The 15362-nt window shown below is 47.6% G+C and overlaps 1 protein-coding gene across 1 annotated transcript in view; it reads left to right on the top strand.

The window, feature by feature from the left end:
* LOC129714492 (phospholipid phosphatase 3-like) overlaps positions 1 to 15027 on the top strand; it is a 67596-nt gene extending 52569 nt beyond the window's left edge. The window contains exons 5-6 of the mRNA XM_055664133.1: positions 6859 to 7035; positions 13110 to 15027. Coding sequence (XP_055520108.1) covers positions 6859 to 7035; positions 13110 to 13211 — 279 coding nt within the window. The 3' untranslated portion in view covers positions 13212 to 15027. The remainder of the gene's footprint in view (positions 1 to 6858; positions 7036 to 13109) is intronic.
* The last annotated feature ends 335 nt before the right edge of the window (positions 15028 to 15362 follow it).

Here is a 15362-nt window from a genome sequence, read left to right as displayed (position 1 = left end):
CCTCCCACACTCCAAAGACGTACAGGTTTGTAGGTTAATTGGCTTCGGTAAATATTCTCAATTGTCCCTAGTGTGTAGGGTAGTGCTAGTATGCTGGGATCGCTGGTCGGCACGGACTTGGTGGGTCTATTTCCACGCTGTATTTCGAAACTGAACTCAACTCAAAAATGTTATATTTAACAGTGCTTAACAAAATGAACTTTGCCCCATACACAATCAATGCTGAAGGAGTTAATGTCCTTGTGAGTGATTAAGTGGAAATAAAGTGTGGATTATACTTTTGGGCAGTGACTATTGCAGTTGTTAATTATCGAGGGTGGTGAACTGCTCTCAGCTGCAACAGTCTCCGCATCAGCACATCGTATCTCCAGGTGTTTAATGGAATAGACTGTTGCTAGATCTGATTTTCATTAAATTCGTTCCACTTAAGTCTAGCACGCTCCCTACTCCCACACGCCTTGAGCTTGGTTTCACAAGTGATGTAATGCCGTCGTCTGACTTCCTGCAGCCTTTGATTAATTCCAGTCAATCTCGCTTTGCAGTTTCCAGGAACGAAATGGACTGGGAATTTCAATTTGAACGTGGGTTGTCTTTTAAACACTAGTCCATTATCAGCAGATGGGGATTCCCAAATCTTCCTGACTCTTCCGAGATCCTGCATGACACAGAGAGGGTATATTCGAGTGCCAAATTTGAGGAGCCCACAGTTCCTTCCCTCCAGTCATGAGTACTAGGAGCAGAATTAGGCCATTCGGCCCATCAAGTCTACTCCGCCATTCAATCCAACATCTCCTCTCAACTCCATTCTCCTGCCTTCTCCCCATAACCCTAACACCCGTACTAATTAACATTCTGTCAACCTCCACCTACTAATACCCAATGACTTGGCCTCCGCTGCCATCTGTGGCAACACATTCCACAGATTCACCACCCTCTGATTAAAGAAATTCCTCCTCATCTGCAAGCGAGTCCCATTTGCCATGTTTAGTCCATATCCCTCTAATCCCCACCTATCTATGGACCTGTCCAAATGTCTGTCCAGGTGTATGGAGGGATCTTCGGGTCCAAGTCAATAGACAATAGACAATAGGTGCAGGAGTAGGCCATTCGGCCCTTCGAGCCAGCAATGCCATTCATTGTGATCATGGCTGATCGTCCCTGATCAATAACCCGTGCCTGCCTTCTCCCCATATCCCTTGAGTCCACTAGCCCCTAGAGCTCTATCTAACTCATTTTAGACGGGCACATATCAGTCTGAAGAAGGGTCTCGACCCAAAACGTCACCCATTCCTTCTATCCAGAGATGCTGCCTGTCCCGCTGGGTTACTCCAGCATTTTGTGTCTATCTTCGGTGTAAACCAGCATCTGTAGTTCCTTCCTACACAATTAACCTACAAACCTGTACGTCTATGGAGAGTGGGAGGAAATTGAAGATCTCGGAGGAAACCCTTGCGGGATGTTTTATGTGGCCCCTTCTATAGCTTTCTCTGGCAGCTCATTCCAGAGTTAAAGACTTGTGCAACCAGAAGGTTGCTAGTTCTTGTGTTAAGCATGGTATTAATCATTACAAAGGCGACCTGGAAAAAAGTAGCAAGTCTGACTGGAACTTTAAATCCATGGAGAGGCTGGGAGTCGGCATTCGGAAAAGCTTGAATATGAATTTGGATTTTGGCTGGTTCTTCCTGTGGAAACTAGGAATTTCCTGGCAGGAAGTTGAGCATAAAACAATCGCAGAGGGAGAGAGGGGGGGGGGGTGCCAAACCTTCTACACATGATGTCAAAAAATCAGTGCAACCCAACTGACTTAAATCCAATTTACAAGTTTCCAGGAAACTTTAACGAATCCCATCCCTTTACAATTGTGATCCTACAAACGGTCTGATGGATGTCTGAATGTGGGAATATCATGGCTGTTAATTTATCATTGTCATGAGTACCGATAAGAGATTAAAAAAGGTGTAAGCCAAAAGAATTGAAGATTTGTGAATAGTGAAGCCAGAGGAAGGAATGTAGTGGGGGGGGGGGGAAGGGATGAGAAGGTGTGAGTCCAGATTTGACCGGCAGGGTAGTGCAGTGGTAGAGTTGCTGCCTTAAGGGGCTGTCCCACTGCGGCAACTTAATTGGCGAGTTTAGGAGAGTTTGAAAAAAATGTCGTGTTGAAGACCACCTTCAACTATGTTGAAGACTAGCTTCAACCTCCTTCGACTATGTTGAAGACTATCTACAACTACCTTCGACTACCCTCGATTACCTACGACTAACATGCCGACCTACTACGACCTACTTCGACTAAACCTATGGATCTCCTAGGACCTCGTGTCGACCATGATGCGAGTATGAGTCGCGGGACATTAGTATGAGTCGCAAACTCTTCTAAACTCACCAAATAGGTCGCCGCAGTGGGACAGCCCCCTTTCAGTGCCAGAGACCCGGGTTCGATCCTGATTATGGATGCTGCCTGTACGAAGTTTGTATGTTCTCCCCGAGACCACGTGGGTTTTCTCCGGGTGCTCCAGGTTTCCTCCCACACTCCAAAGACGTGCAGATTTGTGGGTTAACTGGCTTTGGTGAGTTGTAAAGTCTGGTAAAGGTCGTTATAGTTCCAGAGAAAAAAATCCAATGTCCCGCAACGAGGTAGGTTGTAAAACCCGGACAGTGCCCTGGCGTAGGGAAGGACCGTTCCATGTGTGGTGCAGGCTGGTGGAACTAGCGTAGGTCAGCATGGGGAGGTTGGGCTGAAGGGCCTGTTTCTGAGCTGGCAGAGTGATCCCGGCCGTCTCTGTGCATTTAGCCTGATGTTTTACATGGGGGAAGTGGTTGATGAGAAACGCGCAGCGCTTAGAGCACCAGGAAGGCGGATAACTGCGAGCTGAGGTTTGCCACGGTGCCCTCACACGCACGCACACCCATGTGAGACGTTTCAGTGGAAACGGTTGAGGTTTTGTCATTTCTTTTACAATAGGGTCGGGTTCCCCTTTAAATAGAGCGGCATTTCCCCTTCTGCAACAAAGCAAACTGCTCAGCCCGTTCTCACACTCAAATCTGCCAGGCGTTTGGTGGGGGCGCGGGCCAGGGTGGGGCAGGGACAACGGGACCTCGGAGTATCCTAGCTGCTCACGCTGGAGCACGTGCGGCGGTCTCCAGCCAGCGCTCGCTTCCCGTGAGCTGGGACCATTGGGAGCTCAACCTGGGACAGAACACCTTGCAGAGAATGCAGAACAGCAAGGGGTGTAAACCAGGAACTGCAGATGCTAGTTTACAACAAAAAAAGACACAAAGTGCTGGAGTAACTCCGCGGGTCAGGCAGCATCTCTGAAGATGTTGGATAGTGGCGTTTCAGGTGGGGACCCTTCTTCAGACTAATTCATTCAGATCTGATGAAGGGTCCTGACACAAAACATCACCTATCCACATTCTCCAGAGATGCTGCATTGACCCACTGAGTTACTCCAGCACTTTGAATCTTTTTCTGTCCCAGTTTTGTTATCAATGCATCAATGCACCGAAGGTAGACACAAAATGCCGGAGTGACTCAGAGGGACGGGCAGCATCTCTGGGGGGGAAGGAATGGGTGACGTTTCGGGTCGAGACCCTTCTTCAGACTGATGTCGGGGGAGTGGGCGGGACAAAGACAACAGGCCGAGTGGGGGAACTGGGGAGAGGAAGGGGGAGAGAGAGAAAGCAAGGGCTATCTGAAGTTAGAGATTAAAATTAAAAGCGTGCACGTCTGCGATCCCTTGTGGAGTCCAGGTAGGACTTTGGCCACCGAGTCCGCGCCGACCAGCGATCCCTGTACACTGCCACTATCCCACACGCTAGGGACAATTTACAATTTTACCATAACCAATTAACCAACAAACCTGTACGTCTTTGGAGTGTGGGAGGAAACCGGAGCACTTGTGGTCACGGGGAGAATGTACAAACACCGTACAGACAGCACCCACAGTCGGGATGGAACCCGGGTCTCTGGTGCTATGAGGCAGCAACTCTACCGCTGTGTCACCATGTTAACAACAGTTGGCGGCTTTGACCCACACCCCCTGACCTCGGGCACTCTCTCCACCAATTTTTCATTCTTTTCCGTGTGACTGCGCGGATTTCCTCTGAGTGCTCCCATTTCCTCCCACATCCCAACGCAAGTTGGCTGCTGTGTATTACCCTTCAGTGCAGCGAAATGGCAAAGGAATTAACGAAACATTGGAGGTCGTGCGTGTGTGTGTGTGTGAAAGAATAATGCCCCTGTCCCACTTAGGAAACCTGAACGGAAACCTCTGGAGACTTTGCGCCCCACCCAAGGTTCCCGGAGGTTTTTGTCAGTCTCCCTACCTGCTTCCACTACCTGCAACCTCCGGCAACCTCCTGCAACCTCCGGGAACCGCACGGAAACCTTGGGTGGGGCGCAAAGTCTCCAGAGGTTTCCGTTCAGGTTTCCTAAGTGGGACAGGGGCATAAGGCAGCAAGGAAATAAGTAGCAGGGAGAGCGGGTCTAATGGAGTTGCTCTGCTGGGAGCTAGAATGAACCCAGTGGGCTGAATGGCCTTTTCCCAACCTTGGAAATGATTCCTGACGTGTTGGTGAACTTTCAGTTTAAAAGTCACTCTTCTGAGCATGTGATTTTGGGATTCATTTGCCAAATATATTTCCCCACAAACTCATTTAGAATCATAATCCCTGCTCATAATTTAAAAGAGGGATACACTAACAATTTGTAAATGAAAATACTTTTGTAAATGATGGTTGTTTATGCTACTGTATTTCCCTTGTCTCTGATTCTGTCTCCCCATGTCTGAACTTGTAGCACGGAATCTCTTGTAAAAATGTTTTAAAGTTCCCCTGTGTTATCCCGGGCTGACCCTATTAACCCTGTGGCCCAAACAGTGGAGAATGTGTTTGGCATGGTGATTAATAGTGAGTGATGTGTCAGGAGTTGACATGTTCAGGTTGTCTAACCTCGTGCTATTGGCAAGGGCTATATGTTTCATGGATGATTTATCACTACAGTGTTATCTGGTACGCCGCTTGGAATGTCCCAGATTAGGCAAGGCAGAGGCTGTGAGATGGGAAAGAACTGCAGTGGGACACAGTCGGAAGAAAGTTGGTGGGGTTGTGGATTGGAGCCCTTCTTCAGACTGAGAAACCACCACCCCTCCTTCTCATGGCTGATCATCGGTTCATGAGTTGGATGGGGTGCCGGGCCAAAACTCCTCAGCTGGCCCAGCCGGCTGGGCCTTGTGTGCTGTCCAGCACCCGGGCCAACTCACCATTCACCTAGCCATGGCCGAGTCGGTCAACGAATTGCCATCGGGGATTTGTCCCATATTTTGACCTTTTGTCCCTTATTTGGGAGTGAGGACGTTGGCAGCCCTAGTCACGCCCCTTCTTCAGGCTGGCCATGAACTTCCAGTGGCCTCCATCTTTAATCCTCCATTTCAACTCTGACCTCTCTGCTTTGAACTCTTGCACTGTTTCAAGGAGTCACAATCTAAGCTTGAGGAATGGCATCTCATCTCCTGTTTGAAAACGTTGCAGCCTTCAGGAATTCAACACTATCAGATAACCAGTGTTACGAGTTTGTATCTGAGCTAGTTTGTATCTGATCTGTAACGTAGGAATTTCGGAGATGGTAAGGTCATCGAAAGTCTAAAAAAAAAGCCAAAATTACCTTTTAAAACACCAGCTTCCAGTGATGTCACAATGCCCTCCCCCCCCAACGGTACATATTGCCCCCCCAACGGTACATATTGCCCCCCCCCCCCCCCCCCCCCCCCCCCCCACCACGGTACAGGAAAAAAAAAAGAATATTCCACCACCTTCCAGTGACATCAGGGGGAGGGCTTCAAAACAGCTTCATCAGCTCCGCAAACGCACACCGTTGACAGAGTAGACCAGACAGGTCTGCACTTTGTCTAGTCTCCATTAAACTTTCCCCCTCTCACCTTGCAGTTATGCCCTCATGTGTTGGATACTTCCACCATGGGGGGGGGGGGGGGGGGGGGGGAAGGCTCTGATGTTTTATAAACATTACTACAACATGGGCCTGTCCTCAATTGCTTTCCCAGCTTTCTCTCCCCCCCCCCCCCCCCACACACACTCCCATTAGTCTGAAGAACGGTCCTGACCCAAAACGTAAAACTCACACAGGTCATACAAACTCCGCACAGACAGCACCCTTAGTCAGGATCGAACCCGGGTCTCTGGCGCTGCAAGGCAGCAACTCTACCGCTGCACCATCGTGCCGCACAGTGGATTTACAGGTCTAGGGAGTCGCGTTAGGTACCTGCACTGGAGACATGTTGAAAACGATGTTGTGTTGCAAGTAATGGAAGTAATAGTGATAGGAGTAATTGTAATTGGAGTAATTGTAACGGGAGTAATAGTAATGGGAGTAATAGTTTTTGGAGTAATAGTGTTGGGAGTAATAGTTTTTGGAGTAATAGTGTTGGGAGCAATAGTGTTGGGAGTTATAGTAATGGGAGTGATAGTAATGGGAGTAATAGTGATGGGAGTAATAGTGATGGGAGTAATTGTAATGGGAGTAATTGTAATGGGAGTAATTGTAATGGGAGTAATAGTGTTGGGAGTAATAGTGTTGGGAGTAATAGTGTTGGGAGTAATAGTGTTGGGAGTAATAGTAATGGGAGTGATAGTGTTGGGAGTGATAGTAATGGGAGTGATAGTAATGGGAGTAATAGTGTTGGGAGCAATAGTGTTTGGAGTAATAGTGTTGGGAGTAATAGTTTTTGGAGTAATAATGTTGGGAGCAATAGTGTTGGGAGTGATAGTAATGGGAATGATAGTAATGGGAGTAGTTGTAATGGGAGTAATCGCATGCTGAAGGTTGGCTTCTCTCGCCCGCAGTTTTACCTGGAGGCCCGGTTCACCTGGAAAGGTGCTCGGCTGCTGAGGCCCCTGCTGCAGGCCCTCCTAATCATGATGGCAATTTACACCGGCCTCACCCGCATCTCCGATTACCGGCACCATCCATCCGACGTCCTGGTGGGATTTCTGCAAGGAGCCATCATCGCCTACTGGATCGTAAGTCGGAAGCTTTTGCTACTTTGGTTCAGTTTAGTCTGTTGTTGTCAGGGGTATTATTGCCAAAATGGCGGCTCTTACATAAAGATTCCGTGGGCTGTTAGTCCGAGTCATAGAGTGATACAGCATGAAAACAACTTGTCCACACCGACCAACATGTCCCAGCTACACCAGTCCTCCCTGCCCGCGTTTGGTCCATATCCCTCCAAACCTGTCCCATCCATGTACAGTTTCTTAAACGTTGGGATAGTCCCAGCCTCAACCACCTCCTCTGGCAGCTTGTTCCATACACCCATCACCCTTTGTGTGAAAAAGTTACCCCTCAGATTCCTATGGTGGAGAAACTCTGAGGGTGAGGCAGCATCTATGCAGCGAAGGAATAGGCGACGTTTCGGGTTGGCAACACTAGTCTCAGGAGCTGTGAGGTAGCAGACCTATCCGTACTGTCACCACCTGTCAAGGAAACAACTCAGCTCCTTATACTTTAGACTTTAGAGACACAGCTAGGAAGAGGGGCACTTTGGCAGACCGAGTCCATGCTGACCAGCGATCACCCCAGATATTAACACTATCCTACACACTAGGTACAACTTACAGAAGCCAATTAACCTACGTCTTTGATATGTGGGAGGAGACCTGAGCACCCGGAGACAACCCACGTGGTCACAGGGAGAATGTGCAAACTCTGTACAGACAGCACCCGCAGTCAGGATGGAACCCGCATCTCTGGTGTTGCAGCTGTTCTACCCTGCCTCCCTTGTCATGGATTCCACTATTATGTTTGACTGATGCAATCTTGTGGAAACTCTACATACTCCGGCTCACTGCTGAACTTTAGTTAAACCTTCTTGTGCACCAGACTGATTAGGAAATAGGATTGCGACAATCTGTTGAGCTGTTGTGACATCTGCATGAGGTCCTCCCATCGCTGGATGGTTCCTCTCATCGCAGTCTGGGATAGAGCAAGTTAACCTTCGAAGGTGGGGCACTTTGAAGAAAAGTCTCTTCTGACTATTGCTAAACTTTGACAATAGTTGGTGAGTCGTGTTCTGTAAAACCAAATCACAAAGTGCTGGAGTAACTCGGGTGTCAGGCAGGCAGCATCTCTGGAGAACATGTCCAGGTGACTTTTCAGGTTTGGACATTTCTTCAGAATGATCGCGTTTTCCTGACCCAAAACATCTCCCGACCACACGCTCTCCAGAGATGTTGCCTGACCTGCTGAGTTACTCCAGCAATTGTCTTCTATGCAAGATTCCAGCATCTGCCGTTTCTTGCTTATATCCACCCATCACTTGCCAGGCTTTGCCCCACCCCCACCTCTCTTTTCCACCATCCCCGCCCCTCCCCTTACGCCAGAGTCCTGGCCCCAAATATTCACCTGTCCATTCCCTCATTCAATCATTAGACAATAGACGATAGGTGCAGGAGCCCTTCGAGCCAGCACCGCCATCCAATGTGATCATGGCAGATCATCCCCAATCAGTACCCCGTTCCTGCCTTCTCCCCATATCCCCTGACTCCGCTATTTTTAAGAGCCCTACCTAGATCTCTCTTGAAAGCATCCAGAGAACCCGCCTCCACCGCTCTACACTCTCTGGGAGAAAAAGTGTTTCCTCGTCTCCGTTCTAAATGGCTTACTCCTTATTCTTAAACTGTGGCCCCTGGTTCTGGACTCCCCCAACATCGGGAACATGTTTCCTGCCTCTCGCGTGTCCAAGCCCGTAACAATCATATATGTCTCAATGAGATCCCCTCTCATCCTTCTAAACTCCAGAGTGTACAAGCCCAGCTGTTCCATTCTCTCAGCATATGGCAGTCCCGCCATCCCGGGAATTAACCTTGTAAACCTACGCTGCACTCCCTCAATAGCAAGCTGATCTATGCCTCTTAATCCCACATTCCTGCCTTCTCCTCACAACTCTTGACACCGCTGTTCTAATTGATATCGTTAGTGTGCGGAGATCGCTGGTCGGAAGGGCCTGTTTCCGCGCTGTATCTCTAATCTAAACTAAACTAAACGTGCTCAGCAAGCTTGCATTTCCAGTGAGTTTCAGCACAATATCCAAGAGGATTTGTTGCCACTGGGTAATGTGAGAGTAATCCATTTTCCACCCACGCTGCCAAAATGGCCGCGGTCCAGAACTCCAGAGCTGGGTAAATAATGAGGCCACAGGGATGGTAGGAATGTACATTCCAAGGCTGGCACAGGTGTGAGAGGAGGCTGTACACTGGCGGACTTCAGTGTCTTTGTCACACTTGGTTAACTTTGCAGAGAGTGGCCGACTTAATAGAACGACTGTATAGAAACATAGAAATTAGTTGCAGGAGTAGGCCATTCGGCCCTTCGAGCCTGCACCGCCATTCAATATGATCATGGCTGATCATCCAACTCAGTATCCCGTACCTGCCTTCTCTCCATACCCTCTGATCCCCTTAGCCACAAGGGCCACATCTAACTCCCTCTTAAATATAGCCAATGAACTGGCATCGACTACCCTCTGCGGCAGAGAGTTCCAGAGATTCACCACTCTCTGTGTGAAAAAAAGCTCTTCTCATCTCGGTTTTAAAGGATTTCCCCCTTATCCTTAAGCTGTGACCCCTTGTCCTGGACTTCCCTAACATCGGGAACAATCTTCCTGCATCTAGCCTGTCCAACCCCTTAAGAATTTTGTCTGTTTCTATAAGATCCCCTCTCAATCTCCTAAATTCTAGAGAGTATAAACCAAGTCTATCCAGTCTTTCTTCATAAGACAGTCCTGACATCCCAGGAATCAGTCTGGTGAACCTTCTCTGCACTCCCTCTATGGCAATAATGTCCTTCCTCAGATTTGGAGACCAAAACTGTATGCAATACTCCAGGGTGTGGTCTCACCAAGACCCTGTACAACTGCAGTAGAACCTCCCTGCTCCTATACTCAAATCCTTTTGCTATGAAAGCTAACATACCATTCGCTTTCTTCACTGCACATGTACGCAGGAAGCAACGTTCAGACCGAAGATAGACACAAAATGCTGGAGTAACTCAGCGGGTCAGGCAGCATCTCTGGAGAAAAGAACTGGGTCGAGCCCCTTCTTCAGACTGAGATTCAGGGGAAAGGGAAACGAGAGATGATATAGGGAGATATGGAACAAATGAAGAAAAGATATGCAAAAAAGTTACGATGAAAAAGGAAATTAAGCCATTATTAGCTGTGGGTTTGGTGAAAACAAGTTGCAGACAATGTGTTTCAGTTTAGTTTATTGTCACGTGTACTGAGGTCCAGTGAAAAGCTTTTGTTGCGTGCTATCCAGTCAGCAGAAAGACAATACGTGATTACAATTGAGCCATTTATAGTGTACAGTGAATAGATACGTGATAAGGGAACAACGTATAGTGCAAGGTAAAGCTGGTCAAGGATAGTCCGTGGGTCATGAAAGAGGCAGGTAGTAGTTCAACACTGCTCTCTGGTTGTGGTAGGGTTATCAATTGCCTCTACAAGAGGTAGTTGCCTCTATTTTGGAGCTAGTAAGACTTGGGTGGGGGAGGGATGGAGATAGAGGGGATGCAAGGGTTATTTGAAGCTAGAGAAATCAAGATCCATACCACTGGGCTGGAAGCTGCCCAAGCAAAATATGAGTTGTATGAAAAAAAAATACAGATGCTGGTTGAAATCAACGATACTCAAAATGCTGGAGTAATCCAGCGGGTAGGCAGCATCTCTGGAGAGAAGGGATGGGTGGCGTTTCGGGACGAGACCCTTCTTCAGAGTGATCTGTATTGGATTTAATATGAGGGGTGGGGGTATGTGTCTCTATGTGCGTGCGTTTTGCCACAGTGGTCGGGTGTTGCAATCGAGAGGGTAACTGCGGGCACTGATAACCGAGCTCCGGAGCTTTCAGGGGCAAACAGATTGCAACATTCATTGGAACAAGATCGTTACCATTCGCCAACAACACGAGTTCAGCAGAGGGACATAGCACCTCTGAGAAGGCCCTCTCTAAGTAATGTTTACCCAAGTCAGTTTATTCAATGGAAGCAAAATAAAGACTGCAGCTAGTTAACCTTTACATAACTTAGTAAACCTCATCTTAATTTCCATGCTGTTTAGAAAGGAGAAAAGAAAATAGACAGACACAACGTGAACTCAACATGTAACCTGAGGCTGGCAGACTAAGTCTCAAATCTGCAATTTAGGCTTAGGGCTTCTTTAGTTTCAGTTTTTCAGTTATACGGCGGAGATACAGCGCAGAAACGGGTCCGCACCGACCAACGATCCCCACACATTAACCCTATCCCACACACGCGAGGGGCATTAGAAACATAGAAACATAGAAATTAGGTGCAGGAGTAGGCCATTCGGCCCTTCGAGCCTGCACCGCATTCAATATGATCATGGCTGATCATCCAACTCAGTATCCCGTACCTGCCTTCTCTCCATACCCCCTGATCCCCTTAGCCACAAGGGCCACATCTAACTCCCTCTTAAATATAGCCAATGAACTGGCCTCAACTACCCTCTGTGGCAGAGAGTTTCCAGAGATTCACCCTCTCTCTGCGTTAAAAAGTTTCCTCATCTCGGTTTTAAAGGATTTCCCCCTTATCCTTAAGCTGTGACAACGTCCTGGACTTCCCTAACATCGGGAACAATCTTCCTGCATCTAGCCTGTCCAACCCCTTAAGAATTTTGTAAGTTTCTATAAGATCCCCTCTCAATCTTCTAAATTCTAGAGAGTATAAACCAAGTCTATCCAGTCTTTCTTCATAAGACCGAGTCCTGACATCCCAGGAATCAGGGATTCTTCATTGTTTTAAGTTGCTCATTATTTTACTCATTAAGTTGCTCATTATTTTACATTGGTGCCAAGCCAATTAACCTACAAACCCGCACGTCTTTGGAGTGTGGGAGGAAACCGAAGATCTCGGAGAAAACCCACGCAGGTCACGGGGAGAACGTACAAACTCCGTACGGACAGCACCCGTAGTCAGGATCGAACCACAGACCCGGGTGTCTGGCGCTGTACGACAGCAACTCTACCGCTGCGCCTCCGTGCCGCCCTTACATTGCAGTTATTTTTTTTTATGGTGTGGGAAGACACAGCACTCGTCTTGCGAGGTCGGCTGTTGAATGTGACGGGGCATTTGGGAGGGGTCAACGTTTTTCTGTCGCTGTGGGAAAGGCCGTGAGTTACACTCTGACTACACTCATAGAAAGGGAAAAACAGCCCAAAATGGTTACAGGCACAAACGGCTAGCAAGAGTTAGTTACTCAAGTTAGAGAATTCAATATAGATTCATAGTTATGTTCATTTCATAAGTTATAGGGGCAGAATTAGGCAAATTGGCCCATAAAGCCAACTCCGCCATTCAGTCTGAAGAAGGGTTTCGGCCCGAAATGTTGCCTATTTCCTTCGCTCCATAGATGCTGCTGCACCCGCTGAGTTTCTCCAGCACTTTTGTCTACCTCCGCTATTCAATCATGGTTGGTCTGTCCTTCCCTCTCAACCCCATTCTCCGACCTTCTCCCCATAACTCCTGACACCCGTACCCATTAAACCCCTGACCCCCGTACTAATACACTCGTACATCATGGAAACAGGGTCTTTGACCCAACTCTGGAGAATGGCACAGTGTCACAGCGGTAGAGTTGCTGCCCTACAGAGCTTGCCTCAGGAAATCAACCAGCATAACCCAGGACTATTCCCACCCCTGTAATTCCCTCTACTCCCCCCTCTTCTATTTTCACACTAGTGAATGGTCTTCCCATAAGCTGTAGTTCTCATCTTCCAACCTACCGCATTGTGGCCTCTGAAATTTTTAAAAATCTCATCTTCCAACCTACCGCACTGTGGCCTCTGAATTTTTTTTAAATCTGCGCTTTCTCTGTAACAATAACACAGTAACAATATATTCTGCACTCTGGGACTCTCTATTGCACTAGATGTTGAACTTGTACGGGCTTGATTGTACACGCATACAGTATGATCTGCCTGGATAATACCCAGACAACATTTCTCACTGTATCTTAGTACACGTGACAGTAATGAACTAATCCCAATTTCCCATTACACCCATGTATTTTTTTTTCTTCCAGGCATTCCACATATCGGACATGTTCAAGTTGAAGAGGAAAGTGACAAAGGAATCGAACATCAGCTCGGACAATTCCATACTGACCAACCACACAACGTGTTAGCATAACGGAGGGTCGGGAGCTTGGGAAAGATGCCTGTGGTCTGAACAGGTCACCATTTACCGGACTGGACCAGAGAGTCAACAAGAAGACAGTGTTGAAGATCCTTCCACCTTCTAGTCTCCAGGATAGTCTCCAGATACGGCCTTGCTCTTGTTATTCTTTTCTGGCTGGTCCCTAAATCTCAGCGGCCATCACCTGGATTTCCCCTGGTGTTTCTATTGTGGCCTGACGATCTATATATCATTCAGTTTCCCCTTCTGGAGGCCAATGGACCTCAGACCATTAGCGCAGCCTTGAAGTGCCCGACGTCCTAGTATCGTGCGCCCTGTGGAAACTGAGCAACTTAAAGCTGTGAGCAACCATGTAATCTGTAAATATCCCAAGTAATTAATATTATAACAATCTGTGTTGAGCCTTTTGTGAGTGTATTCTTGTGACTAAAACAAAACCAAGGTTAAGATATTACCAGTTATTCAGTATTTGGATAAAGAAAAGCTAATTTCTTTCAAAAGTAAATACCTGCTTTTATTATATATATTTTTAACTAATGGAATCTGAATTGTGGATGGAGGTGAGGTTGATGCCATATTTTATCAATGGTCCCCACTAACTCAAGGAGACTGATCAATCAAACATGTGTCCCTGCTTTTGAAGGCACGTGATATTGGACTTTGTGACACTAAGCAAAACTGAACAAAAAGGTCTGTGTGGGAAGGAACTGCAGGTGCTGCTTTATACTGGAGATAGGCACAGAATACTGGAGTAACTCATTGGGTCAGGCAGCATCTCTGGAGAGAAGGAGTAGGTGACATTTGGGGATTGGGACCCTTCTTCAGACTGAAAGTAGAGGTGGGGGAACTGTAGGCGGGAAAGGGCCAGAACAAATTAAATTAGGCCTGGCAACAGACGATCTCATTCAAGGGTAGCCCATAATGGCCCATTGTTGACTGGGGAAGGGGTGATCATTCTTGGCTGGGGAAGATCTTCCCCTCCCCCCTCTCTACTTTCAGTCTCAAGAAGGGTTTCAACCCGAAACGTCACCCATTCCTTTTCTCCAGAGCTGCTGCCTGAATCACTGAGTTACTTCAGCATTTTGTGTCTATGAACTAAAAATTAGTCGGCTTTGGAAAATGTTATGTGACAGGCATAATTTTGGACAGAAATATAGTTAACATTGAGGGTCCTGCCTCTGGCATCCATTCACCAGACTGAATAAAGCTCTGTGGTAGCTGTTGAGGTATATTTAAACTAAAGTGTGCAAAAATGTTGGTTGTGCGAAGATTTGTAGGCAAATTGGTTGGATAAAATTGTAAACCGTCCTTAGTGTGTAGGGTAGTGCTCGTGTACTGGGTGGTCGTTGGTGGGCAAGGGCCGAAGGGCCTGTTTGCATGCTGTATCTCTACACTAAACTAAACTAAACAGATGTGTCAGAAGGAACTGCAGATGCTGGTTTCAAACGAAGATAGACACAAAAAGAGCTCAGCGGGACAGGCAGCATCTCTGGAGAGAAGGAATGGGTGATGTTTCTGGTCTTCCTATCTATAATTCCTTGTTTCTACCTCCACACCTTTCCCAACCCATGCACGTGACCAAATGCCTTGCAAACGTTGTTAGTACATCTGGTTGATGCAGATGCGGGTTTAAAACGAAGATAGGCACAAAGAGCTGGAGTAACTCAGCGGGTCAGGCAGCAACAGAAGGCAGAGTCGATTCTCAGCTGAAGATAACCACGCAAAAGCTTTCATTCACTAATGCCCCTGTCCCACTTAGGAAACCTGAACGGAAACCTTTGGAGACTTTGCACTCCACCCAAGGTTTCCGTGCGGTTCCCGGAGATTGCAGGTGGTTGCCGGAGGTTGCAGGTAGTGGAAGCAGGTAGGGAGACTGACAAAAACCTCTGGGAACCGCACGGAAACCTTGGGTGGGGTGCAAAGTCTCCAGAGGTTCCCGTTCAGGTTTCCTAAGTGGGACAGGGGCATAATAAGCATCATCAGACTGAGGGCTGTCGGCAGTCACGGAACCAGCCCCTGTCGGGGGGTATCACAAGGGGAAGAGAGACCATAGAGATATCTGTAAAGGGGGATGAGCAACTAGAGTATTCAGGTTCCACTATAATTTATTCAAATCATAAAACGATGCTGACAAACCATG

This window comes from Leucoraja erinacea, chromosome 39, assembly GCF_028641065.1.
Source record: "Leucoraja erinacea ecotype New England chromosome 39, Leri_hhj_1, whole genome shotgun sequence".
Taxonomy (NCBI): domain Eukaryota; kingdom Metazoa; phylum Chordata; class Chondrichthyes; order Rajiformes; family Rajidae; genus Leucoraja; species Leucoraja erinaceus.
The sequence above is the reverse complement of the archived record's forward strand: the minus strand, read 5'-3'. Positions and strand labels throughout refer to the sequence as shown.